General features: G+C 40.1%; 3 protein-coding genes and 1 non-coding gene across 9 annotated transcripts; all 4 read right to left on the bottom strand.

The window, feature by feature from the left end:
* Positions 1-49: 49 nt before the first annotated feature.
* Positions 50-4,794, bottom strand: LOC135342951 (delta-aminolevulinic acid dehydratase-like). The gene is made up of 11 exons (XM_064539844.1): positions 4,651-4,794; positions 3,423-3,473; positions 3,177-3,273; positions 2,730-2,949; positions 1,832-1,920; positions 1,713-1,768; positions 1,504-1,591; positions 837-923; positions 751-780; positions 335-434; positions 50-273 (listed from the first exon to the last, which is right to left on the bottom strand). The coding sequence occupies exons 1-11, from the start codon at positions 4,755-4,757 to the stop codon at positions 215-217; spliced, it is 984 nt and encodes a 327-aa protein (XP_064395914.1). The 5' UTR covers positions 4,758-4,794; the 3' UTR covers positions 50-214.
* LOC135342948 (uncharacterized) lies at positions 4,769-9,662 on the bottom strand. Of its 3 annotated transcripts, XR_010397005.1 has the most exons (14): positions 9,517-9,662; positions 9,075-9,438; positions 8,884-9,023; positions 8,603-8,833; positions 8,365-8,549; positions 8,197-8,310; positions 7,966-8,145; positions 7,716-7,870; positions 7,024-7,191; positions 6,686-6,888; positions 6,437-6,514; positions 6,157-6,377; positions 5,738-5,993; positions 4,769-4,833 (listed from the first exon to the last, which is right to left on the bottom strand). XR_010397005.1 is itself a non-coding variant. In XM_064539841.1 (13 exons), exons 1-13 carry the CDS (start codon positions 9,596-9,598, stop codon positions 5,853-5,855), a joined length of 2,262 nt encoding a protein of 753 aa, XP_064395911.1. In that variant the 5' UTR covers positions 9,599-9,662; the 3' UTR covers positions 5,728-5,852. The 3 variants fall into 3 exon arrangements, 2 of the variants coding, with proteins under 2 accessions (XP_064395911.1, XP_064395912.1); XM_064539841.1 differs by lacking the exon at positions 4,769-4,833 and having other exon boundaries at positions 5,728-5,993; XM_064539842.1 differs by lacking the exons at positions 4,769-4,833; positions 5,738-5,993; positions 6,157-6,377 and having other exon boundaries at positions 6,491-6,628.
* Positions 9,663-9,742: 80 nt separating this feature from the next.
* Positions 9,743-25,046, bottom strand: LOC135342947 (rab GTPase-activating protein 1-like). 4 transcript variants are annotated; one of them, XM_064539838.1, is made up of 22 exons: positions 24,901-25,046; positions 23,188-23,616; positions 22,595-23,022; positions 22,492-22,536; positions 22,083-22,288; positions 21,614-21,777; positions 20,644-20,719; positions 15,706-15,832; positions 15,088-15,201; positions 14,703-14,790; positions 14,251-14,408; positions 13,991-14,089; positions 13,687-13,869; positions 13,241-13,369; positions 12,855-12,998; positions 12,711-12,752; positions 12,425-12,646; positions 12,127-12,237; positions 11,971-12,075; positions 10,278-10,361; positions 10,134-10,205; positions 9,743-10,080 (listed from the first exon to the last, which is right to left on the bottom strand). In XM_064539838.1, exons 2-22 carry the CDS (start codon positions 23,567-23,569, stop codon positions 9,856-9,858), a joined length of 3,204 nt encoding a protein of 1,067 aa, XP_064395908.1. In that variant the 5' UTR covers positions 23,570-23,616; positions 24,901-25,046; the 3' UTR covers positions 9,743-9,855. The 4 variants fall into 4 exon arrangements, with proteins under 4 accessions (XP_064395908.1, XP_064395907.1, XP_064395910.1 ...); XM_064539837.1 differs by having other exon boundaries at positions 24,945-25,046; XM_064539840.1 differs by having other exon boundaries at positions 20,644-20,713; positions 24,945-25,046.
* On the bottom strand, positions 11,793-11,908 carry Trnal-caa (transfer RNA leucine (anticodon CAA)). Its single transcript has 2 exons — positions 11,871-11,908; positions 11,793-11,838 (listed from the first exon to the last, which is right to left on the bottom strand). It is a non-coding gene; the product is annotated as a tRNA-Leu (tRNA).
* Positions 25,047-25,094: the final 48 nt, after the last annotated feature.

Below are 25,094 nucleotides of genomic sequence, written 5' to 3'. Positions count from 1 at the left end.
TTTTGACCACACAAAAACAAGAAAAAGGAGAGGCCTGCGAAGGAGTTAATTTAACATCTGCAAAAATAATTATGTCACCTTAATTTTAATATTATAACAAATCGGCCTGGAAAGGAACATGGTAGATTATGGTCAGGAGCACATTATTTCTATAATTATATACAAACAGCATGATTTCTATAGGGGCAGAAAATCACAATAGTCAAATTTCCATCTATTCTTTAAGCCAGTGTAGCAGCATTGGTGCGTAGTATGTGATTATGATATCAGCACCTACAGATCAAAAGAGAAGTAGTGAGAGATAAAAATCATGGCGTTTATGAAGTGTCCTCACCTGCCCTCCTCATAGCAGTGAGACTCTCCATAACGATGGCCTTGAGATCAAATGCCCCCGCTGAACTGCCATGCCATAGCATCGCATATTCTCCAGATACCTGTAAAAAAACATTAATGGAGACCATACTGATAACTTATTAAGACCATTAGCCTTGTGTGCAACGTACATGTTTACTTATGCTACAATATGTAAGAGGAGGAAGGCAAAAATAATGATGATAATTCACATAATTATATACATAACTTTGTTCTTCAGATCATCATTACAATTATGAGTACAATGGAACCAAACCTTTCTGCTTACAATAGTTTCGAGGAACTTTGACAATGCGCACTCTCACTTCACATTGTACATTTATGTCGCACAATGGTTCTCAGATTAGCTACAGCAGCTATACCTATAGATAGCTGTACCTGATAGATAGCCAGAGGATGATTAGGGTGCTGTTAGGTGAACAAGAAAGATAAAGTTATCAGGAACTAGTAGTTTGAACACTTACTCTTTTCTTGACGTCCCTAACTATGTCCAAGTAGGCCATACCGGGCTTCACCATTAACATGTCTGCTCCCTCCTCAACATCCCTGTCCTGGGTGTAAGGAGGCATACATGTATATATACTCCATCAGCACCTATTGCTTTACAGGTTTAGCACAAGAAATTTAAAGTTAGTACTAGGCATCCACTTGCACATTTGGAGGATCAGACGTATTACCGGCACCCATAGTACACAGAAATGTAACACCCATAATTGTTGTCTCACTTTCCACTGCAATAAATAGATAGTACAACAAAAGCAGGTGCCACAGCGATTGAAATTAGTTATTACAGTGCTGGACCTTATAAAACATGCTCACATCAACAGCCATGAATCTTACTGCAAGACAACAACTTCAGTTTTAACATTAGGCTCACGAAAATACTCTCTACCCTTTTTGTACAGAACTTGAGGCTTAAATGGAGGGGTTGGGTGTATTTTGGAAATTCGCAAAACTGTAAAAAAATAGCCCCATCTACAGCCAATTGTGAAGCTTAATAACTGAGTTTAAGTGCCCTAAGTGCATGCAAGTAAAAAGAGGATGGACGTATTTTTCAAGATGGGCGATTCCACACTAAGTATGACTATACACACTCTCCAATGTAAATGAGATGCTCCCCTCCCCACTCACTACTGATCTTATGGCCAGTCCTCTTGACCCAGAAGGTAGCTGGTAGCAGCGACGATCACCAAAGGCTGGAGCAGACTTAGCAGCATCTCTAGAAGGAAAGCATCAGCACACAAAGTACATATTTATCAACTAAAATAGCCCAGCCACGTTGAAATAAGGGTTCACTTGGCATAAACGTGCATGTGTTTGATGGTTTCAAACACACAAACCTGAACGGTCCATAGAAGTTTGAAGCAAATTTCGCACTGTAGCTCAATACGGCCACCTATAAATAAAGCCAGGTGACATGACATTACAGTAATTAATAATTATAATTGATAACCATAACCTTTCCACCCAATCCCTCTTCCTTGAGAGCCTGTTTAATGGCAGCTACTCTGTTGTCCATCATGTCAGACGGAGCAATCACTTGACAACCTGTAAAAACACACAATTGCAACGCATCGAAGGATAGATACTGTCAAAGTATAATATACCAAATAGCGACAATTGTGCACCCGCAAAAATTTCCCGTTATTACGGTAAGCCACTCTATCAGTGGTGTTTTTGGGGCCACAATAATTATGGAAATAGGCTACATAGTGCTACCATAGATAGAGTAGAAGGGGATTAGCAACGGAAGTGGTTCACGTGATGTTTTACAATGAAGTCTATGTAGAACAATCCGTGTTTCGCTTTCTACCCCGGGTAAGTTTACCGGGAAACTTATTGAGTCTAATCATAGTCTATGCATGCGTCTCAAAGACCCCTCTAACACTTAAACAAATGCCCCCTGATGGTGAGTATCATTTGGAAACGAAGAAAATACAATCTTGATTGTCATAAAGTAGCTAGTCTAACACAGAGCGATTTTTCATGCTTGTGTCAGTTTAGCCACTACGATATAGCCAAGGTTGTGTCACTAAGTAGTGTGCTGTGTCCCAAATGGCCACAAGTATTTGATGAAGTTGATGTTTAGCAGCAAAACTGCTCGTGGACTTTTTACAGACAGCAAAAACAATTCTCATGAATTATTCATGTTTAGACCCCACGTTGGAAATAAGCCTCGATTAAAACCGCGGGGAAACATGGATGGTACTTCGAGGGTACTTCGTTTCCAATCCCTCTCTACTCAATCTATGGTGCTACATAGTGTTTCCACTGTGTATACATTTTGTAAAAGGCAAGAGTAACTAACTACACAGTAACACACCCAACACAATACTAGGGACAAAAATTTCCCTTACCAACTTTAGCATAGGCCACTGCCACTTGCGCCAGTCTCTTGATACTCGCCTCATTATTGATAGTCCCATCCTCATACAAAATGCCACAGTGGCCGTGGTCTGTATACGGACAGAGACAAACATCACACATCACCAAGAGAGTGGGAAAAGTGGAGCGGAGCTTGCAGATAGCTAAGACTGCAGGATTGTCAGGGGCATCAGCCGGACTGCCAGTTGAGTCCTGAGGAGGGGGGTTACAATTTTACATAGCACTATGCAAGACTGAACAATGTAGGTACACAGTTGCTGATACAGATAGCCTCTTTGCAAGCCCTTAAGGAGGATAAAAACGATGTTGATGTATATAATACAATGTACAAAGTATTGCAGAGTCAGCAATAACACATACTTACGTTAATATCAATTCGTGGCATACATGTGTTGTGTACTGCATGACTGCCAACATACCTTACCGGCTGAAGAGGGGACACCAAAGATGAGCACAGCACGTAGACCGTTCTCTACTAGCGGCCTTAGAGCACCTTCAAGCTTATTTACACCATACCTGCATTATTCAATTGATGCATGTACTACATGTACAGTGAAGCTTCTACATATAGGGCACATTGGAGCAACCACAACTAACACACAGGCTGTCCACAATAAAATTGTCACGTTCCAACAGGTCTCCATTCATAATTAGAATTCCCTCACCTCTTCTGCTCCGGAAGGCTTCCTATTTCTTCCTCAGCCTCTGGGTCATCACTGGAGGAGAAAGAGGTTCAGACCAATTAGACACTAGTTGATAAGATCTACATGGCATGGGAAGTACATGGAAAGTACATGGGAAAAGTGCCTCAGAGCAGGTATACTATGGGACTTAGTATACCTGCAAATTTACTTAGTATACCTAGTACTCCGTTGTCAAGTAATTGTATTGTAGTCAAGCGGTTTGCGCATGCGCACTAGTATCTAAATGAGTTAGACACTATTTTGTCGGTGTCCATGTGATTTAGAAGCCCTCAGCCACTTCAGTACCCTCGCTACGCTTGGGATACTAAATCAATGCCTTTGGGCTTCTAAATCCCATAGACACCTCCAAAACAGTGTCTAACTATTATTTAGATACTGGTTTTGGCAACAGCCTAATACATGGGACAGACTGCATATAAATTTGATCTATAAAATCATTGTGTGCTAGCGCTTAGGCGAAAGTACAATGTGGCCTTAAATCGAGGCTATAATTATACGTACAATATTGATTCATGCAGTATAGCCTCGTGGAACGGCTACTATTACTCTACATGTACCTTATAGTTATTAGGGTTGCATTGATCAATATTCCATCTCAATCTCATGAGTGCCAACTTGTTGTTTACTGTTGTTGTTTACTGTAGTCATTCTAATTATAGAACCAACCTAATACGTAGTCTCGTGAATCAGCCGCCTTCCAGGGGAGAGTATCTGCATGTCCACGGGACTCTCCCATGGGTAGTATGTTCTAAAGCTAAAGCGCCACTCCAATATACAAGACCCACAATGTGAAAAATTGCTAGGATTGGTCAGGGGAAACACCAAAAAGCGTAGAAACAAGAAAGGGGACGAGAGGATAACTCCAATTCGTTACCAAGGGCGTATAAAAGAAGAAAGGGCATGCATGCAACAAATAGCAAAAGAGCAGAGTTTTCATGTCAATCCTAGCACATTGCTGGTACGGTGATGTTACTTCCCTATACAGCCAATACGTACAGTACAATCATGCATTTGATCATACAGCTAGCTATTGCATTAATCTTATAATTCTTCATAGTCTATAGCTGCTGCGCGCTAGCCTGTTGAATACACCATCTAAGGACCCGACTATTTCACGTTACACTATAGTACAAAGGACCAAATGCAGAATTGAAGTTAATACCAATATTTTTATATTATAAACTCTCACCTCACAAACACTGGATACACAAGACAGTTGGTTGATAATGTGGAACTGGAGCTGGATTGCCATTGTCTCAGCACTTCATGGTGGTAGCCAGCATGGAGAGCAGCCATTATCTATATAATTATTGTCACCATAAAAAAATAGATCATCACAATCACAAATCACAATCGTAGTACATAAATTATATGGAACGCCGTTTGCGACAAAATTCAGGCAGAATGTGATAGGCGTGTGCATCCAATATAAAATCGATTTTTGAAGATCGATTTTTAATAATCGATTTTTTACAGTTGATTTTTGATTTATACGTGAACGATCTTTGACAATCGATCTGATAATCGATTTTTGAAATTCGATAATCGATTTTTGATAATCGATTTTAGAGCTGCTCTGAGGTGGGCTGGAGGGGGCCCCTGTCTAAAGCTGTATCACGTGAGACTATCCTTAGAGCATTGAAGAAGCCACTATTCATGACTTTTATTCTATCTGGAATCACCAAACTCTTTCTCAGCTCTCTAAGCACACACAAGATAGCCAAATAAAACAGTGCTGGCGAGAAAGCATACAAAAATGGGTGCACAAAGGAACTAAATAAGATAGCATCAACTGAACAGTTCTAAAATTAATGATTTTTACTGTGACTTATGGCCCTTCTTTTTTATGGTTCCAAAAAACAATAATGTTTCGCTTTTGCGTTTATATAGAGTATCATGTGAGATAGCTAACCAAGCCAAGCTTTGATTCCAGGCCGCGGAGAAGGAGTTTGTGCATGTTCTGAGTTTCAAGGGCGGCCTAACTGTAGCCTTGAATCCATTTTAATCGGCCTGGATTCGAGGCTAGTATCAATTCAAAAATGGATTATCAAAAATCGAATTTCAATAATCGATTATCAAATATCGATTATCAAAAATCGAATTTCAAAAATCGATTATCAGATCGATTGTCAAAGATCATTCACGTGTAAATCGAAAATCAACTGTAAAAAATCGATTATTAAAAATCGATCTTCAAAAATCGATTTTATATTGGATGCACACGCCTATCAGATTCTGCCTGAATTTTGTCGCAAACGGCGTTCCATAAAATTATAGCTACATGTATTGAGCATCGTTTTAGCAATTACATCAATTTATTATACGACGCTGATCTGTCTGTAACACACTACGTTAAAATAAAAAAAATGAATTAAGAAAGTTGTCGTTCATTCAATCATCGTCCTCGTCTGAAGAGCCACAATCTGATAGCAGCAGCCCCTCCTCGGTAGTGTCTTTTCTCCATTCGCGGAGATACTCGTGATTATTATCCTGTGAGTGTCTCACGAGCCAGCCAATTATATCATGCTCATTCTGTATTCGAAAAAAAATCTGTAAATTAGCATAGTCTACATTAATAGTTGTATAATTTTATATGAAAGCCAGGGTTACTTTCATTAAGGTATGTCCCTGCTCTTGCACATAACAGTGATGATTTTATACTATCTTGTTCATAATAATTATACTTATAATGTACCTTATAGTTTCTCCTTCCTGCGTTGAGAAAGTTAAACCAGTGGAGGAAAGAAGTATAAAAGTGCACTCCATCGTCGAATCTTGTTGGGTGGAAGAACTCTACCGGACGGTTTGGAAATGAGCTAGGGTCACACGGAAAACGAACCATGTCGTATACAGAGTAAAAGTTACCAACATTGGCCAGATTGCAGCCTCCAAGAACAGCGGAATATACAGGATTATCTGTAAAAAATGGAGCACCATGGCATATTTTAGTCTGAAATCTTCTTTCTTTAAATTACCTGTTTTTTTCACTGAGTACTGTCCGTCAATTGTAATTAAATCATTTCGTAGAAAATGAACAGGTATAGCCTTACCACCTATTGAGAGAAAATCCATAAATAATTATCCTGGGGTCAAAACACACGTGACTTTTAATTGGTTAAGTGCATTGTACAGTTGAGGTTGTACAGGTTTAGGGAAAGGCTGTATGGCTGTAGGGGTACAAAAGAGTCAAAAGTCTGCTATCACCTGCCAGCTGTTGTTATTACCTGTCAGCACAATATTCTGAGCAAGAGCTGCTTTTTCTATCCTTGTGTCTGTTACTACCCTATGCACCATCTCGGCTAGTTTGGTGGATGTGGCTTCACTGGGGTCACACTTGAGAAAGTGCTGCTCTTTCCCATTTACCACAGCCACACAAGTGGCCACACCTTCACCCATGTCCACGACAACACCAGTAGACACATTTAGGCTGTAGGGGAGGGAAAAAACAATAATGCATTACTATTAATCACATGTGATAATCTATGTGCTGTCACAATAATTATAGGGACATGGTGATGGCAAAATTACCAGCAACCAATATCTGCTTGCTAAACTAGCTCACCTACAGAGAATTGCCACTGCAGAACTCAAGAAGGCGATACCAGGATTCTGAAACTGCTTTATAAAACAGTAGCTGATTTCTCTTTTCATCTGATCACTCCATAATCCAGGACGTTCCAAGAAAATCACTGGAGTGTACTTGGGCCTCACAACACAGTCAAAAAACAACCTGCCAGAAAAAGTTACTTGAATATTAATTATCATACTTAATAATCACTAAGTGCAATAACAAATGAATGGTCCAGGTCTCTATTTGCTGAGACTAAATACCATATACCGTATTACTAGAATATGTTGCTGGTGAAAAACCTTTGCGAATGAGCCAGATCAGCAGAAAATTTGACCCTTTGCGACCTAACTATTCCGTTCTGGCAAGGATCGTGTGTATTTACTCAAGGTTTTGTGGATTTATTGTTGCGAATTGATCAACCATCGCAAAGTTCGCAAATGTTTGATGCTCGCAAAACATTCTAGTACTACGGTAGAGGTAATTTTCGTGGGGGAAAAATATTCGTGTTCGTGGTTGAAGGTCTGACCACGAATATTTTACCCATGAATGAAGCGATCTTGCTTACATTTACCTGCAGTGCAGGCTCCAACCACGATATTACCCACGAAATGTGAACCACTAATATTTTGTCCCCCGAACAAAATCTGGGCAAACCAAATCTTTCGACAGCACAACTAGCCAACCTTGTAACGATCTCTGGCAACAATTGACATTTGGTGACAAGTCCCTTCTCCACAATACGTACTGTCTCTCCAGGAAATTTATCTTTTGCTTCCCGACCAGAGAAATAACGCTGGTAGTCATAACGACGCAAGTGGAGATCATAGATTCCAGGTACCTACAAAAAGGTACATATACATGTACTATAATACAGCAGAGGCCAATTGCAGATAAGGTACTGCTGACAGCAGATTGGCACAGTACTATACTCACTGTAGCAATCACAGATTCACAACTGGCTGTCCTCAGGGTAGACCTCTGTCGGTGCACAGCTGCACATTTGAAGGAAAAGCTGCCGATATCAAGAACCGCCACCTTCTGTGGATGTATCATGCCCACCCTCTGCTTGTATAGACCATACCAGTCTCTCAGGAAGGGCCTATCATCACGGATCTACAAACGCAAAATTTTAAGAACACCATACACAAGCATAATGTAACTAACTTCAAGAGATAATTCTTCCCAGTCAATCTTTCCCTCCAACTGAATACCGATAGGCCACTTAGAGCGATACATTTCATGCCATAGCTCTCCATCCATGCACAGATCATACCAGCTCTAGTATATAACATTTTTCATATGAACGACAGACAGACAGACAGACAGACATACCGTGCACACTCTCATTGCTACACACACATCCCTTGCACTGAGGTACCCAAAGATATCGAGGAAGATCTCGTATGGTAGGTTTAGCTCGTCACCACCCCTGCTTTCCATGGATATGCTTCTCTGGGCCTGTCGTTGTAACTTAATTGCCTCGAGGTATGTGTCAGTAAACCCTTGGATGTTTCCAGCTAAATAATAAGTATACAGGTTCAACTGAGGCAACAATTCAACCAATACCTACATTTCTCAAGCTCCAAAGACTTTTGGTACAGAGTGAGTGTCCTTAAGTAATTCCCATCACTTTCATAAGCACCGGGATTGGGCAGCATTTCTGTGTCAACTCGGCGGTACATGATCTCTGTGCGGACAATGTACTTGGTTCCCGTACAAACAGGTTCTGCCTCATGCAGAGTGTCATGGTTGAATATCAAAGCTGTGCCCACTACAGGAGTCACTGAGCAAAGTACACGGTCTGGAGAGAATTTTTTTTAAAACAAAACAATTACAAAATTCATAACGCACCTTGTTTCTCCTCTGAGATGAAATTGGTGGCACCTCCTTGAAAGTCAGAATTGAGGTAGATTATCACAGTGAAGATACTGCTCTCATTCTCGCGAGGCACCCAGGGACCGTCAATGTGAGGAGAGAAGTGACCACCAGCCCTACATTGTGATAGCTCAAACAGCAGCGACAACTTTGACACTACTACTCACTTGTATCTACCAAACTTGCAGCACTCATTCAGACGAAAGGGCTTCCACGTTCCCTCGTTACCAAATCCAATGGGCCTCACTCGAAATACCTCGTTACGAGTCAGAGTCGGCTCCAACCTCCTCCATAGTTCCTCCACCAACGGCTTACAAATAGACAGAACGCGATCATTGCTACGATAGTCAGTGGGAAAGAGATCAGACAGGTCTGAGTAGCCCATATTCTCAGTTTCAGTAATGTAGTGGGCACACTCTGATGGAGTTAGTAGACCGTGCAACACAAAACAGCGAGAATTTGGCACGTTCAGGTTTTCTCTTGTTACTTCGAAGTGGTCCAGCCCATGCCCAATGGAGTTCGGATGGGACACTTTATTAATGTGATATGAGAAGTTTAATTAATTCTATATACCCGTAGTAAAATTATTACAGAGACTGCTCACCGCACCATCTCTGAAGTTCTTTTGGGCAGTTGTCAACATGGGCTTGACCTTACTTCGAGGAACTGCTTTGTCTCCAGCCTTGCTCATTATCAATCTTCACAATAATTAACATGTACCTACTCGTATTTAACAGTACAGTCGGCTGGCTATGGACTATTAAACTGTACAGTGCAGTACAGTACAGGTGACTCGACTGTGTGTTAAAACATAGATACTATAAATTGTAGTATCTATGGTTAAAAATTAATAATCAAGAGCTATAGGGGCGTGGCAAGAATAGAATTGCTGACACAAATCAAGGTATAAATACATGTGCTACTAATTAAAATTGCAAGATAGTCTAATCATTTCTTTTTTCTAAAACTATAACTAAATGTACCCTTTTGGCTAGTGGACAGTTGTTGTACAGCACGTTCCAGCTCTTGGTTCTTACACTGGGACTCCACTAGTGCTAGTTTAGTTTGTGCTAGTTCGAGTTCCAATTTTCTCAGCCTTTCCTCAGAGGAAAGTGATGAATGATGATCACCAGTTTCTTGGGACTCATAAACACTTGCCTTCCCAAGTTGAGCCTACACGATAATTTTGTTATAATGAGTGGGTGGTATAGTGGCGGAACACTGACCTTGACTTCAAGCAGTTCTTGACTCAACTCTCCCTTCTCTTTCTGGTGCCCTTCATCAAGTTGTTGAAATAGCTGCATGTATATAGCGTGCAAATAGCGTGCAAGTCAATCGTAAGCAGCAGGTGCTTTAGATACAATACGTACCTGTTTGTATTCAGAAATTGCAGTATCATGCTGCATTTTTTCTTCCATTAGCTGGACCAATACTTTCTGGTACTCTTCCTTTGCCTGGAATACATAAAAAACAAGATGCTCATAAAGCATTCACCCCGTGCGTTGATCATGTTCATAACGGATACGTAAACTTTTTTACTGTAACGTCCTTATAGTGAATCTACAAAGCAACGATTATAAAACAGTGTTTTTTGTTGCCTTCGAAGTTCCCCTGCAAGTTTCAACGCCTATTACTTTCAAATACTGTATCAGTTAAAACCAGTCCATGAAAATAATCGTCTGGTTTGCTCAAACAGCTCGATCATTTTTGTGTCCACACACACCACTCTACCCTGCTGTGTATGAAACGCCAAATAGGTCAAAAATACGTCCCACTGACTCATTCGGGTATCCCACACATCTTTCAGCTACTTTGCACACATCGATCTTTACCCACGTATACACTACTTGACATAAATTATATCGGCTATTTGATATCTATCAACTACTTGACATCAACTATATTATACTTGGATCTTATCAGCTACTTGACATCAATCCACTCATGCCACTACTCTGTATAGCTCTACCGTCAACACTATAAGAATTATTACTGTAGGACACACCCAACTGTTCTTAGTTGGGTGTGGCCCAACTTTAGGTCACCCTCTCTTTAAGTCATGTGACATGCCAGTATCACGTGGAAGCTTATCTACAGTAGGAAAAGAGAAATGTTTATTTCAGAAGAGCAAGCAAGAAAAGGAATAACTGTTTTTTAAGCACTATCCTTGCTTGCTAGCCATACTCATTTCTCTTTTCCATAAAGCCTCCGTGGTGCTTGCGCATGTCAGTCAAGTAGCCAATACATGTAAAATAGTCGATAGATGTCTGGAGTGTATACGTGGGTAAAGATCGATGTGTGCAAAGTAGCTGATAGATGTGTGGGATCAGGAGTGCATTCCTGGCGGGAGTAAAATAGTTGATAGATGTCTGGAGTGTATACGTGGGTAAAGATCGATGTGTGCAAAGTAGCTGATAGATGTGTGGGATCAGGAGTGCATTCCTGGTGGGACAGATTTTTGACCTACTTGGTGTTCCAAAAAAGAAGTACCGTGTATATCTTCTAATTTATTGGACAGCAAAAAATAATTATTTTGGAAATTGTCCGGGTATAATTGGAACATATTTTTATAGAGCATGCGAAGTGTCCGGAATAATTAGAACAAGCAAGCAAGCAGCTGCATGCGAGCTAGCTAAGTTTAATAGAACAGTGTGCGACTGAATAGTTGCACTAGCTACTCAAAGTTATCTAACTGCAGCACTCTAAGTCTTACTTGCGAATGGTAACTCAACTGTTTAAGGTATTGTCCGGATATTTAGAACAAATGTAATATTAAAGTAGAGTGTCCGTTGTATTAGAACAACGAAAATTGCCCAACAGAGTGTTAGAAGATATACATAATCGGTACTACTGCAACCATTTAAGCTAAAAAAGAAAAAAAAATCTGTCAGAGGTGGGATTCGAACCCACGCCCACATACGTGGACCAGAAGCCTCAACCTGTTATTACAGGCAAGATATGATCTTGAGTCTGGCGCCTTAGACCACTCGGCCACCCTGACAGCTGAACATTGGAGCGCTTATTTTGATACTTCTTATTCAACAATTATAATGCATTCCTTACTTGCTGTAGTTCTTCCCTAACTTCTTTAAGCATTAGTTGTGACAGATCAGCAGAGGTCTTGTGGGCTCTACATTCTTTACTCAGAGTGTCTATTCTCTCCTCAAGCTGCAACAAAAAGCTAGTTATGTGCTGTACGAAGTTCATTAAATTGCTTACCCGGTCCATTTCTTGTCGCAAAGTAACTTTACTTGCTACTAACTCTTGCGCCAGATTATCATTCTCTCCTTCTAATCTCATCACTGAATCTCTTAGCTCTTTATTCTCTCTCTACAAAAGAAATAACATAACTATTATGCAGTAGCCTACTGATGCACGTACTAATAAACAGTAACAAGAGAATGAGCATACGTACGTACTACACACAATTAAACAGTGTCAAAAAATAAAAATAAATATTCTTAACTACGCTTGTCCCTGCAAATTACACCTACAAGTACTAAAGTAAGCTACTAACCTCTAGTCTCATCACTGGATCCTCCAGCTGTGCTTGTTGCTCCAGATACAACTGATGTTCTTTTTCATACTTAGCTAGCTTCTTCTCAGAAATTTTGAACTGTTTCATCTGGTGGAAGAGGTGAGCAGCATCTTCCTCAGCCTGGAACTTCTTAGGAAGCGATACTCTAAAGTAGTTCAGAATTCCCTCAAAGTCTAAACCAAGCAAGTCATGACTTGCAATCTACATGTAAAGGACAAAAAAAGCGATGTAAATGTATACATGTACTACACAATGTTGGGCTCACCTTTAAAAGTCCAAGAGCAACTCTGAACACCACTTGAATACCCTGCATAAACAATATTATATAGTTGGTACCATGTGAGTACAGCCAAGACATAATGCACCTGCACCATGCAAGTCCTGACCCAATTCTATCCAGGTTGCTTACCTCACAAAGGTAGATATCTAGGATCCTGAACACAAGGGAGAGAGGAAACTTGGCGGTGTAGAGGGTGAGGAACCATTGAGAGGCAAACATGTGCGTCTCAATACGGTTCTCTTTGAAATGCTCATACATTCGAGACATTTGCTCCTGTACATGTATATGTGGGTGAGTGAAATACGTGTTTGTTTTGACTATTCGTGTGTGCTTGTGCACTGAAATCTGTAAACAATTCCACACGTTAAGATGTAAACATGTCACAGAAGTGAAAGCGGAGGTATTTGTACTGCATATACATGTAGCTATAATAATATATATAGTATGCATATACCCTCCACTTAGCTAATACCTTTCGCTTAAAAACACCTAGCTACCAACAGAAAGGTTTCTACCTCTAGCAGACGATCGAGTTGGAAGAACATCAGGTGAAGGTATTGGAAGTTGACCTTGAACAGTTCTCTGTGTCCGTACTGGTAAAGAATCTTGACCATCACACTAAAAGCCTCCTCTTCAGGCATTTTCTGAGAGGAGGAAACCAACACAAATACATTCTGTTTGTTTGTAAAAGGACATGAAAGGTACCAAGTACACTGTAAGCCTAATGTTTGTGCTCAGAGAGACAGATATATAACAGTAGACTTGAGGAAACAAAATCAATATGTAGTATTCATACATGTACCTACATGTACAAGTCAAGAGCGCTGTTTCTATACGACCAAAATTCTTTATTTTTACAGCTGAAATTTATGAGCTTGGTGTAAGACAGGACCAACAGCATGTAGACACAATAAACACTTTGTAGTACACAACTAAAAAGATCTATCAGCAGCACCCTTACCTGTAGAAGCAGAGTGGCAGCCATGAATGAGAACCCTTGACAGTAGCCCACCTCCTCATCGTACACTGAGTAGGCCTTACATATCTTGTAGAGGGCCTCCCTCCCACTGGCCTCCTGGAAATAGTCATGACCAACATATGTTCGCTTGATGTCCCAGTGAATCACATTCTCAGCCGGCGATTCCTACGAGAAAGAAGGAATAACAGCTGGTGCATAATCACATCAGGTATTGAGTGAGTGTATGACAAGCAAGCAGAAATATGCGGTGATAATTAGAGCTACATGTACATGTATGTGTATATACCTTCATGATGAGTAGTCTATACGCTTCTTTGAGCTGAGGGTCGTAGGAAGCTCCAGTAAGCATCTGCCACACCTGACAACGTAGGTGACGGGGAATGCCCTACAAAATGACACAATTATATACAACGTCATGAACCCAAATCACAGATATAATTATACTGTTTTGTCCAGACTGCATGGTCTTACGAAAAATTCATAACCTGCTACAAACACAGTGACACACTAAATAAAACAAGAGCATGTGTCTAAGCCATTCCTTACCTTGCTGCACAGTTTGATGAGCTTGCTGGGCTTTGGCTTGTCCCTGTCCCTCCCATCCCATTCCTCCAGCATCTGGCCCCAGTCCTGCAGAAGGTCCTCTCGGGTGTCATCAACATCACCCCACCCAGACACTATCACATCATCGTCAGGCCGAGTCTCTGCAAAAAGATTTTCTTTAATTACTGGAGTAAATCGAACATGAGAAGGGGGAAAATTGCACCAAATGTGGGTTGATGGCACATGTAAAATGAGTAGTCTTCCCCAATAATACAAGTACTGTACCATACCGCAGCTCGAGATATGGGCTAATACAAATTACATGTATACATGTAGCTCAGTAAACTTGGACCTGAAAGAAGCAGCTATGGGATCTACATGTACAGGTACAATCATTATACTGGTCAAATGGCACTCAAAAGTTAACGTACTTAAGAGAAAAAGCATTCACTCACCCTCTTCTGGCTGCTCGTCTTTGTTTGTTTTGGCATACCCACTTTTTTTCTTGACAGCAGTGGTGGTGGAGTCAGTACCACTGTCAGTCTAATGGAATGGTGAACATTGTATGATACGGCAAGATGCAGTACGTAGTAATGAAAGTACCGCGGTGCTGATGTTTCGGTGCAGGTGCCAAAGCGACATAACATAAAGCTACTAGCTACATGTATATATTACACACATGCATTAATTTTGCTGCATGCAGGGAAACTCGAAGAGTGGGAAATGATCGACCATGATTAATGCTAAAAAGGATGCCAAAGTACAAAGTAATCACTAGGCTGTGCAGGAACAAGCAGTACATATCCTATAAATTTCCTGTTGCATATGTTACATGCATACCTGGTTAACAGTGGATGCTTGTTGACTGGTTTCAGAGGTCTGAGCAGCCTCCCCTAGAGGTGCAAGTTCAGCTACAGAATACACAGCTGTGCCATTGGAGCCATCCTCTTCACACTGTCAGAAGAAAATGGGTGTTACTGCACGGCATTAACCACTGTATCTACTAAAAACCACACTACTACCACTAGGCAAAGACATTGTGTACATCAGCCTGTACTCAAACAATAAAACCATTAATACAGTTGAATGGAGTCTCTTATCGGGACAACACTGAATACAGATTTATAATTATGTCATATTTCATCAGTGGAAAGTGTAAACCTTAAGGTGACATAATATTATTTTCACAGGTAGATTTGTCTGCAATTTCACTGTTTAGCTCATTTTGCTGGTATTATTAAATTATGCTAAAAATTCCGCTCAAGTTGTGAAATTAATGTTACTCATAAGGGGTTTTATTGCATTTCCAATTATCTGCGAATATAAATTTTGGCAATTTTACTCTCATTTGCAGAAATAGCAGCAATTACAAAAATATAATATGTCACCTTAAGGTGTACAGCACAAACTGAGTGTTACAGTAGTGGTGTGAATAAAGAAACGTGTAGATCGACTTACCTTTTCCAGAGTGAGTTCAAAGCTTTCTGACGAGCCTATTTCTTGTGCTTTCTTGTTGAGCTTGATGATGAGACCTCTAGACAGGTTGCTGATACCTCCTGCTGGCTTGATGCTAACTTTCACCTCCCTATTAAGGATGCAATGAACTTTTACCACACATTATGTTTTGGACAACCTAAAAGAACTGAATTGTCTATAGCACTGAAGTGTATGACAAGAAATTAGCCGTAGAAATGTCCAAAGGAGGTTCGAGTGGTGTGTCAAGTAAAAGAGTGCCTACAATTTTACTTGGGAACCACCTAGCTCCTGAAACTTTTCAATTAACTTGCGCTCCGCTACAATTGTGATAACAGCGTAGATGGAATATATAAGTAATGACATGCTCATGCAGCCTAATACATGTAGGCGGCATGCAGCTACATGTACATGTATGTTGAAACTTCTATGTATGGTGTGGGTCAGCGTGATAGACAGATCAAGTGCCATGGTCAGTGTTTATCTAGCCTCGTTCCCAGGTCCATTTTTCTCTAATGGAGTTGAGGAGAAAAATTATCCTCTTGTGCATATAATAATGGATACTTGGGATTATTGCAGCCACTCCATTGTGCAGATATCTCGTAGATATAATGACACTTTCTTTACAACAAAGCAATAATAAATAACATGCATACAGAAATTTTGGGGATCTTCATAGTTGAAAAATTCCTCCCATTCACTTGTCAGAGAAACGCATAACACATATTTTGGGACGAAAAATAACTATACACACAGCAATAACACTGATTCAACAAGTTAGTAAACAATATTTTCATGACTACACGTATCAATTAAAGCTAAAACACAAATTGATTATTTCACGCATGAGAGCTAAAACATGACTATAAAAAGAGCACAAAAATTATTATTATGCACTTGTATAAAACCTAACTACCTTCAGTTGTAAAAATGCTTGTGGCATTGTTAGCAGTCATTCTTCTGTGCTGTGTAAATGTAGAGTGCTCAAACAGAGCACACCACTATGTTGTTCCTTTAATGACATCATGCCCACGTGAGAAGACGTGCAAAATACAGAGAAATACTTTACTTCAAACACTCTCGTGGAATTTCAAACTGGATTCTACACTATTGACACTTCAATGAGCGGATCAGTCGTAATATACGAGAAAAGAAACCTAATTCTTGCGGGAGATCTTCAGTTTCGTTCAGAACAAAAAACCACTGATCGAGCAACATTTCATTGTTACGCCGCACACAACATCCTTATAATTAATAGTGAAAACGTTCAACTCTCAAACATTGAGTTCTCTCAGTGTAGCAGTGGAATAAAATCAAAATACTTCAAAAACACGAAGATTTACAGAGCGTTAGCACTTTCAGATGAATTACAAAGTGAATTTTTCTATAACTTTCAAGTCTGGAGTTGAAGACATTGGCCGAAGCTGCCACAGTCTACACTTTCAATTCCACTGGTATTACTCTGGAAAATCTTGAGATAAGAAATGCAACAAATGGTATAGCTCTTCTGTCAGTCAATACTCATGTCTCCTTCAATATTCAAAGAAGCTGGTTTGAAGGAGGTGTTAGAGTATGGTGTCTGGAAAACTATAACACAAAAAAAGTTTCCAGCAGCATCACATATACAATTTTGCAATCGCAATTTCATTCCACGATCGTTTCAAATAATAGGCAAGATGCATTTACATTAGTGTCTAGCAAGCAACTAGATGTATGGCTCACAATGCACAACAACACTATTACCAGTAAAAGTGAGCAATTTAGAAAAGGATACATTCTTCATACTATCATGACGAACATGAACAACTTCGCTATTCAATTGCAGAAACCAAAATTTTATCGGGGAAAAACACTAATAAACATTCACGACGACATTAACAGGCAATTAAGAAACTCCACTGTTCTACTTCAAAATGGGTACTTCAGTCAGAGTGCATACGATGTTGAGATAGATCAAAGGGAAGCAATAATTGTAGTTGAAAACAGCACATTTACAAGCCCTATTGAGTCACTGTTTATAAAGGCATCGCCATCAATAACTGACAACCATAAAAATATCATAGCTTACTTACAAAACATTGTCATATACAGATGTGCGGGATATCCAGCTATTTTCTTTGCAGATTGTACGGTCTATTTTAAAGAATACAATGAAATCAGCTTTTGTGTACTAACTGAGGGAATAGAATCTGCTGGAAGTGATTCTGCCTACTTCACAGGAGGGATATTAAGCCTTTTTAGTCAAATAACATTTAGAGGCAAAATGATCTTCAACTCCAATATAGGTGAGGAAGGCGCAGCAATTCAAGCACATGATTCGACACTGCTTAAAATAGAAGGTGAGCTCACATTTGTAGACAATACAGCTTTCAATGGTGGTGCCATTTCATTTTATGGCGGCTCTCGCATGAGAATTCAGCATACAGCATCAATGTATTTCATAAGGAATCACGCATCAAGTTTTGGAGGTGCTATCTACATTGGAGATAGCGCTGAACAAATTGCATGTTCTGATAGTAACTCATGCTTTTACGAACCAGAAAAATGGAGGTCCTTAAACTACCAAGTAATGACATTCATCAACAATACAGCAGATGAAGCTGGTGATGTCCTATACGCACCATACGGAGAGTACGCTACTTGCAGATTCATAACTAACAACGAGCTGAACAAACAAGAATTCCGCATCGAAAAGTTCATTAGATACATTAACAACTATCCAACAGATATGTCAGTGTTTTCTTCTAAACCAACACAGGTTTGCCTTTGTACAGAATCTAGAATAGATTGCAGCTTAAGTTATTTCACACTATCAAGAGAGTATTATCCTGGCCAAGACTTCAACCTGTCAGTGGTAGCAATAGGAGTTGGCTATGGATCAACACCAGCTTTTGTTCAAGCTAGAATTGTTACAAAAGGAAACACCGAATCATATCTCTCGAGACTCCAACAAAAGCAGGAAACATATAAACAATGCAGCCCAGTGACATACACTGTGCACTCTAGGCCTGGTCTTCACACATTGATCATATCACTAGAGTACATCACGCTCAAAAATGCACTAGGAAACATAAAAGTAAATAATGGAACAGACAGCAGTTGTGGCAACTTCGAAGTTCCAATAATACTGCGAATTTCCCTAAAGCACTGCCCTGAAGGATTTGAATTCACAAATGAACAATTGATCTGTATATGCCACCGTCGTCTCACTAAAAATAACATCGGATGTGACATTAATACCCAAACGGTTCAGCGGAAAAAATCATATTGGATATACCCTGTTTACTATAATGCAGGAAACTTGACCAGTGTTGTCATCCACAAAAATTGCCCGTATGACTATTGTAATACACACATTTTGGACATCACATTGACCTACCCAGATGAGCAGTGTTCATACCAAAGATCTGGCAGGCTGTGTGGAAGCTGTCAAGGTAATCTGAGTATGGTTTTGGGGAATAATCGCTGCCTAGAATGTTCAAGTTCATGGGTTCTACTTATGCTCCCTATTACGCTGGTGGCGGGATTCGTTTTGGTAACAGTACTTTCAGTTCTAAATCTGACTGTGACCATCGGGACTATCAATGGACTGATTCTATATGCACATCTTTTGCAACCAAATATAATTGTACTGTTTCCAATTGACAACGGATTCGCACGTTTTTTGAGGGCCTTTATTGCATGGCTGAATTTGGACTTTGGCATTGAAATGTGCTTCTACAATGGATTTGATGCATTTGCTAAAACGTTGTTTCAGCTAGCATTTCCACTGTACATCTGGGGCACTATGACCTTCATAATAATTGGAAGCCACTACTCCACTAGAATAGCCAAGATAAGTGGTAAAAATGCTGTACAGGTTCTTGCTACTCTTTTTCTCATCTCCTACTCTAAGATCCTTCGAGTGATAATCACAGCTTTATCCATTACTTCATTGGAATACCCCAATCACACAAAGTTGGTTTGGCTTCAGGATGGTAATATTGACTACCTCAGTGGAAAACATGCCTTTCTTTTTTTAGTCGGACTATTTTTGCTTATTTTTCTCTCACTACCATATACTCTGGTTCTCCTTTTCAGTCAATGCCTACAAAGATGGTCCAATGTCCGGGTGTTATCTTGGATTTGGAAAGTGAAGCCTCTATTTGATGCATACACTGGCCCTTTGAAAGACAACCACCGCTATTGGACCGGACTGCTTCTTCTTGTGCGTGTGATACTATATACAGTCTACTCCATGAATGTGGGAGGTGACCCAGCTGTGAACATACTAGCTACATCAATCACGACAGCATGCCTGTTAGCTTACCTTGTGCTGATTGGAGGGGTGTACAAATCATTGTTTATGACTGCTCTAGAATGCAGCTACCTCTTAAATGTGCTTATATTAACCGTACTAACACTGTACTCGAGTGAAGCTCAAGAAACGTACACAAACACCCTAGTAATGATAGCCTTCCTAGTAACATGCGCGACGATTTGTTACCACATGTTCTTAAGGATAAAGGCCATTAGATGTGTGAGTATACATCTTCGGAGGAAAGAGAAAATTAGAGAAGAAGAACTGGAATATGAAGCGTATATTCCACCTGTCACACCCAATACAAGGCCAGTAACATCACAGGTCATCTATTTCAACAAGAAAGGCACAAAAGAGCAATCGTTGATCTGTAAGGCAGCGGAAGAAGGGGAAAACCAGGAGATCACACACAATGAGTGACAGTTGAAGCAAACACGTACGTGTAGTATAATATATTCATTTTGTAGAACACCCATTCACGTTTGCTAGGGTTACGGAGTTAAGGTTTATTTAAAAGTCATTTACTACGTTATTACATTATAGTTAGGGATTTCACTTTACAATGTAGGCATTTCTTGAAACATGTACGTGTACAATGCAGCATATTCATCCGATATACTGACCTTTTGAACCTGATTGGCTCAGTAACACTCTCCAGTACCAGATCAGCTGCTATCGTCACGAACTTGTACCCTAAAACTTCATAAAACACAATAACATTTGTACATGCAGCAATAGACGTAGGAAACAGGGTTCCAAGTATAAAGCAGGAAACACCCGAGACACACGTACACATTACGTTACAAGTGCTTCATATACAATTACGAGCATTTGACCAGAATTTTTCTGGGAGGATATATGGACAACCAAAAACCTCTACTACACAAACTAGTAATTATGCCTCGGTTGCTCATGGGCAGTACCGTTTAGTGCTAAATTTTCGATGTTTTGTGGGTTAGCAATCCTACACAAAAGAAAAAACTATCTGCTATAACATGCAAAGATTAAAGGCGTGGTTTCCGGTAAGCAGACAATCCACGAACATTGTGCAACGAAATGCTTTTAGAAGCCATTCCACGAGATATAAGTGCCTCGAAACTTTCGCGGTATACGATAGTGTCTGTGTGTGTAGAATGCTACAGCTGCTCAATGATAGATGAAGTGCAAGTAAACTTCTATAGGCTTCTAGTCATGTTTTAATAGATTGCAATTAGCGGATTTGCAAAATAATGCTTCATTCTCGAGTTATGGCTAGGTTTGCTTACTTTTAAGGCTATGCAAACTCTTCAGGCTTGAGTGTAGCAACATTTTTTTAGCTATTCTACTTAGTACATGTAGTTAGCTCTGCGTTAGAATGCTAGCTGCAAGAGTCAGAAATGAAAAAAGAGCTGTTCATGAGCTTGCCATTAGCCATTACTAATTTTGGACTCTAAACTTTCGGCATCTTTTTTAGCAACAATCATTGTCTCATTCACACTCTTACTAGTACTGTAGCTTCATGGCAATAAAGCTTTGGCGTATCCACCGAGGCATCAGCACCCACGGTGCTTTCATTATACTGTAATACGTAGCTACAATAATGAAGAGACTCACCTTTAGTGTCCTGGTTAAGTGCAGTGAGGTGGTAAGAGGAAGTGTCCCAAAGACCAGACACTGAAAAAGTGTGACTGTTAGGATAGGTGCAGCTCATGTTGTCCAGGAGGTTCATCTCAGAGCCTTTCACCACTTGCACGGGGGATATTAGTAGACCAAAACATCTAGAGGTGTGTGGAATTGAAAGTAAAATATGCCATAATGTAGGCCGTTGTGTTTGAGAACCTGCATGTACATTCATACACATGATGTATCTAAGAACTGTCAGCTATAGTGTTGGTAGAAGTGTTCGTACAAGGTACGTACATGTAGGTTAGCTATAGCCTAGAGGTGGTAAACAAAAGAAGTGCATGCATGTATATGCATACAAGTACATAATAAATTCAGTCTACATTAAATGGGGCCTTCCGCATGCACACATACATGATACACAATACATGAAATACAGTTAAAATCAGGTCCCAATCACCTTTCCACGATGATTGGACGATTGCTCCCCTGTGTAACAGTTAGAGTGATTGTCTTGTTGAGATTCAACCTCAGCTTGAAGCAATCCTTCTCGTAAAGTGCTGGAGAGAAGCCTCCTTTCCCATCGTCCTCACTAATATCCACCTTAACATTGAATTCAAACACCAGCTTTTCATCCGTTAATGGGGGGAGGTTCCTGTCAATAGGCTGGAGGAGTGAGGGTTCTTAGAGTTATGAGAATGCATTGTATAATTATTACGAATACCGTAACTTTATCTTGAATGGAACTCACCGGAGCTACAATGAAGTCATGCTTAGTTTGGCTAAGAATACATGCACACAGTAGTGTACTAAGGTACTAGTCACAAATTCATCATACAAATGTATACATCACTGGTATTTCACTGTACTTTTGTTTTGAAAGCTTTCCCAATAGCTTCAAAGATCTTCTGACACTGCAGAAAAAAGTAGATTTGACAACCGCCCCAATAGCAACAATAATAAGCAACTCACCGCTTCAGGTATTTCACACCTGAAAGCATGGCAGCTATAGATCCCACTTCTCTTGTGCTTCACATTAAGACAGAAACAGTCCAAAAGTTGCTCTGCATTACCACGCGCACAAAACAGGATCATCTTCACAGCAAATATTGAGAGCGGATGCTCTGATTCTGTGTCTTTTAAAATCACATTCCCATCATTTGATACGGGAATAGACACAATTACTGGCATGGGCTTGGAATTGGCTGCTTGTGATTTGAGAGTGTACATTTTCCTATTGGCCTCCACTTCACTGACTGGGGCGTCCACAGAGGAGCAGCCGAGGTAGGTGATCCCTGCAAACAAGATGCTCATGGGGGCATGGTCCTCTAGGAGGCTAGGTGAGGGGGACACGCTGGGACTGGATGGCAGAGGGTACGTATCACCACCACCCTCGTCACCTGTAGGCAAGGTATAGAATCAATTTTAATGAATAGAAAAAAGTACGTTGCATATACAATTGTGCACCAGTAAATAGATGCACAAAAGCAACACAGCCTCAGTTTACACTATGAGTTTGTTTCCACTAAATCGTCCTCATACATAATTATATATTATATATCTACCTGAAGTATAGAGCCCTGGTGAGTAGCGTGGTACTGAGGCCTCAGAGTCACTAGTATCAACTGAGAGTGGATGTGGTCTTGGACGATCTAGACTGGTAGGACTTCTCTCCTTGAGAGTCACATCCTCTACCCTCACACTCGACTCCACACTGTCACCTGATGCCCCCTCTTTAGCTGTACTATCACCATCACACTCTGAATTTACATATTGTTCAGGTGGGGGAAAAGGGTGCTTGTCATGGGGTGCAGCTTCAGGATGGTCGGATGTGCTTAAAAAGTTACTCTCAACTTTCAGCTGCTCTTGATTACGTGATTCTTGGTCTTGTGGTTCTTTGACGGCATCATGTGATGTAGTACATGTAGTACCATTACTGGCGGACATTGCACCTTCAGAAATCTCTTAGGTTCTTTAGACGAGATTATTTATTTCTATTACAAGAAAAGCAAAACAAAATAGTTCCCTGGATATAGACAAATGGATTATTTTAACAGTATTGGTTACACTTGGTTACCAGGAAACAGACACAATGCATGGAAAGATTTATCTTCAACTCAACCTAACTACGATGTACTTGAACAAACAGTTGCAATCACAGCTGCAATCAATTACAAAATATATACCGTATAGCGCGAAATTTTCGAGGCACTTATATTTCGTGGATTGGCCTCTAAAAGCCATTTCGTTGCACAATATTCGCGGAATGACTGCTTACCGGAAGCCACGCCTTTAAATATTTGCAATTAAAGAACAATTTTCAAAGACTTAATTTTCGTGTAGAATTCTAACCCACGAAATCCGCGAAAATTAAGCCCCTCGAAAATTTCGCGCTATACGGTAGTCTCGAGTGAACAAGTTGCAAATATATAATTACAGTGTCTCTTAATATATTATTGTACTGCACCATACCTAGCACATACCTAGCTGGGCAGAACTGTTGGCCGGGCTCTGCCCAGCTAGTATGCCATGCATGGGAGACGAATAAGAGTTTTGATTTCTTAAGGGTGAATAATTGAACAAAACTGCTAAGCACCTATTTGTTCACCCACCTCTCCAAGAGCAAAGAAATTATAGCATTCTCTGCACTTCTTGTATACTGTAATATCTTATCTGGTACGTATTTTAAACTACCGTAATTGATGTATGTATACAGCACCCGAAAAATTAATTCCACTTCTGAGTGACGTATCTTTTAGAACACAAAAAGTTGCGTTCAGTCCAGCTGGCGCTTATGTTCTACAGCTAGTATAGACACTTTAGAGAAAATGGGCGTAGTCTAGCTCACTTTCACTACTAGCTTGCTGCACCATTGAGAGCTGACTCGGGAACATTCATTGACTGTATATAGCTATGAGTAAGACAACTGTTCAAAATGTGTAGGAAGTCGAATTGAAGATGCAGGATGATTGCTTTGATGTCTCAAACGAGCCGAATAATTCCAGCAACAGTAGGCGCTTCTTTTAGGCAATTATGCTGATGCTGACATGGCACTTAAATTATGGTGACGCTGTAATTACATCAATTACGGTATAGTAATTTATAGGACCAGGTACATACATAAAAAATATAGATGATCCACCCACGTGTTTATAATACTCAAGGCTAAATTGATAAGGTCGATACACGTACGTCCACAGAGAAAAACAAACATCTTACCAATCTCTAAGCAGCGTATTTAATATGTTTTGTGCACACGTAGGTCTACGTAGACCTACCTACAGTTGGAAGGTGCAAAACAGGAATTCATACTCAAACTCACTTTCAGGTCCAGTGTCTGGTACTACTCTATACTACTGACTATATATCTCTAAGTAAACTGCCTTTGCATTTTGTTTTCTAACTTGAGGTCAAAGTAAACCACGCCTTTAGATATAGTCAAGCGTCGCCGCCCTCTATCCTACCATGTTTC

The sequence above is a fragment of the Halichondria panicea genome, chromosome 10, assembly GCF_963675165.1.
Source record: "Halichondria panicea chromosome 10, odHalPani1.1, whole genome shotgun sequence".
Lineage (NCBI taxonomy): Eukaryota > Metazoa > Porifera > Demospongiae > Suberitida > Halichondriidae > Halichondria > Halichondria panicea.
This window is presented reverse-complemented; position numbering and strand designations above follow the sequence as displayed.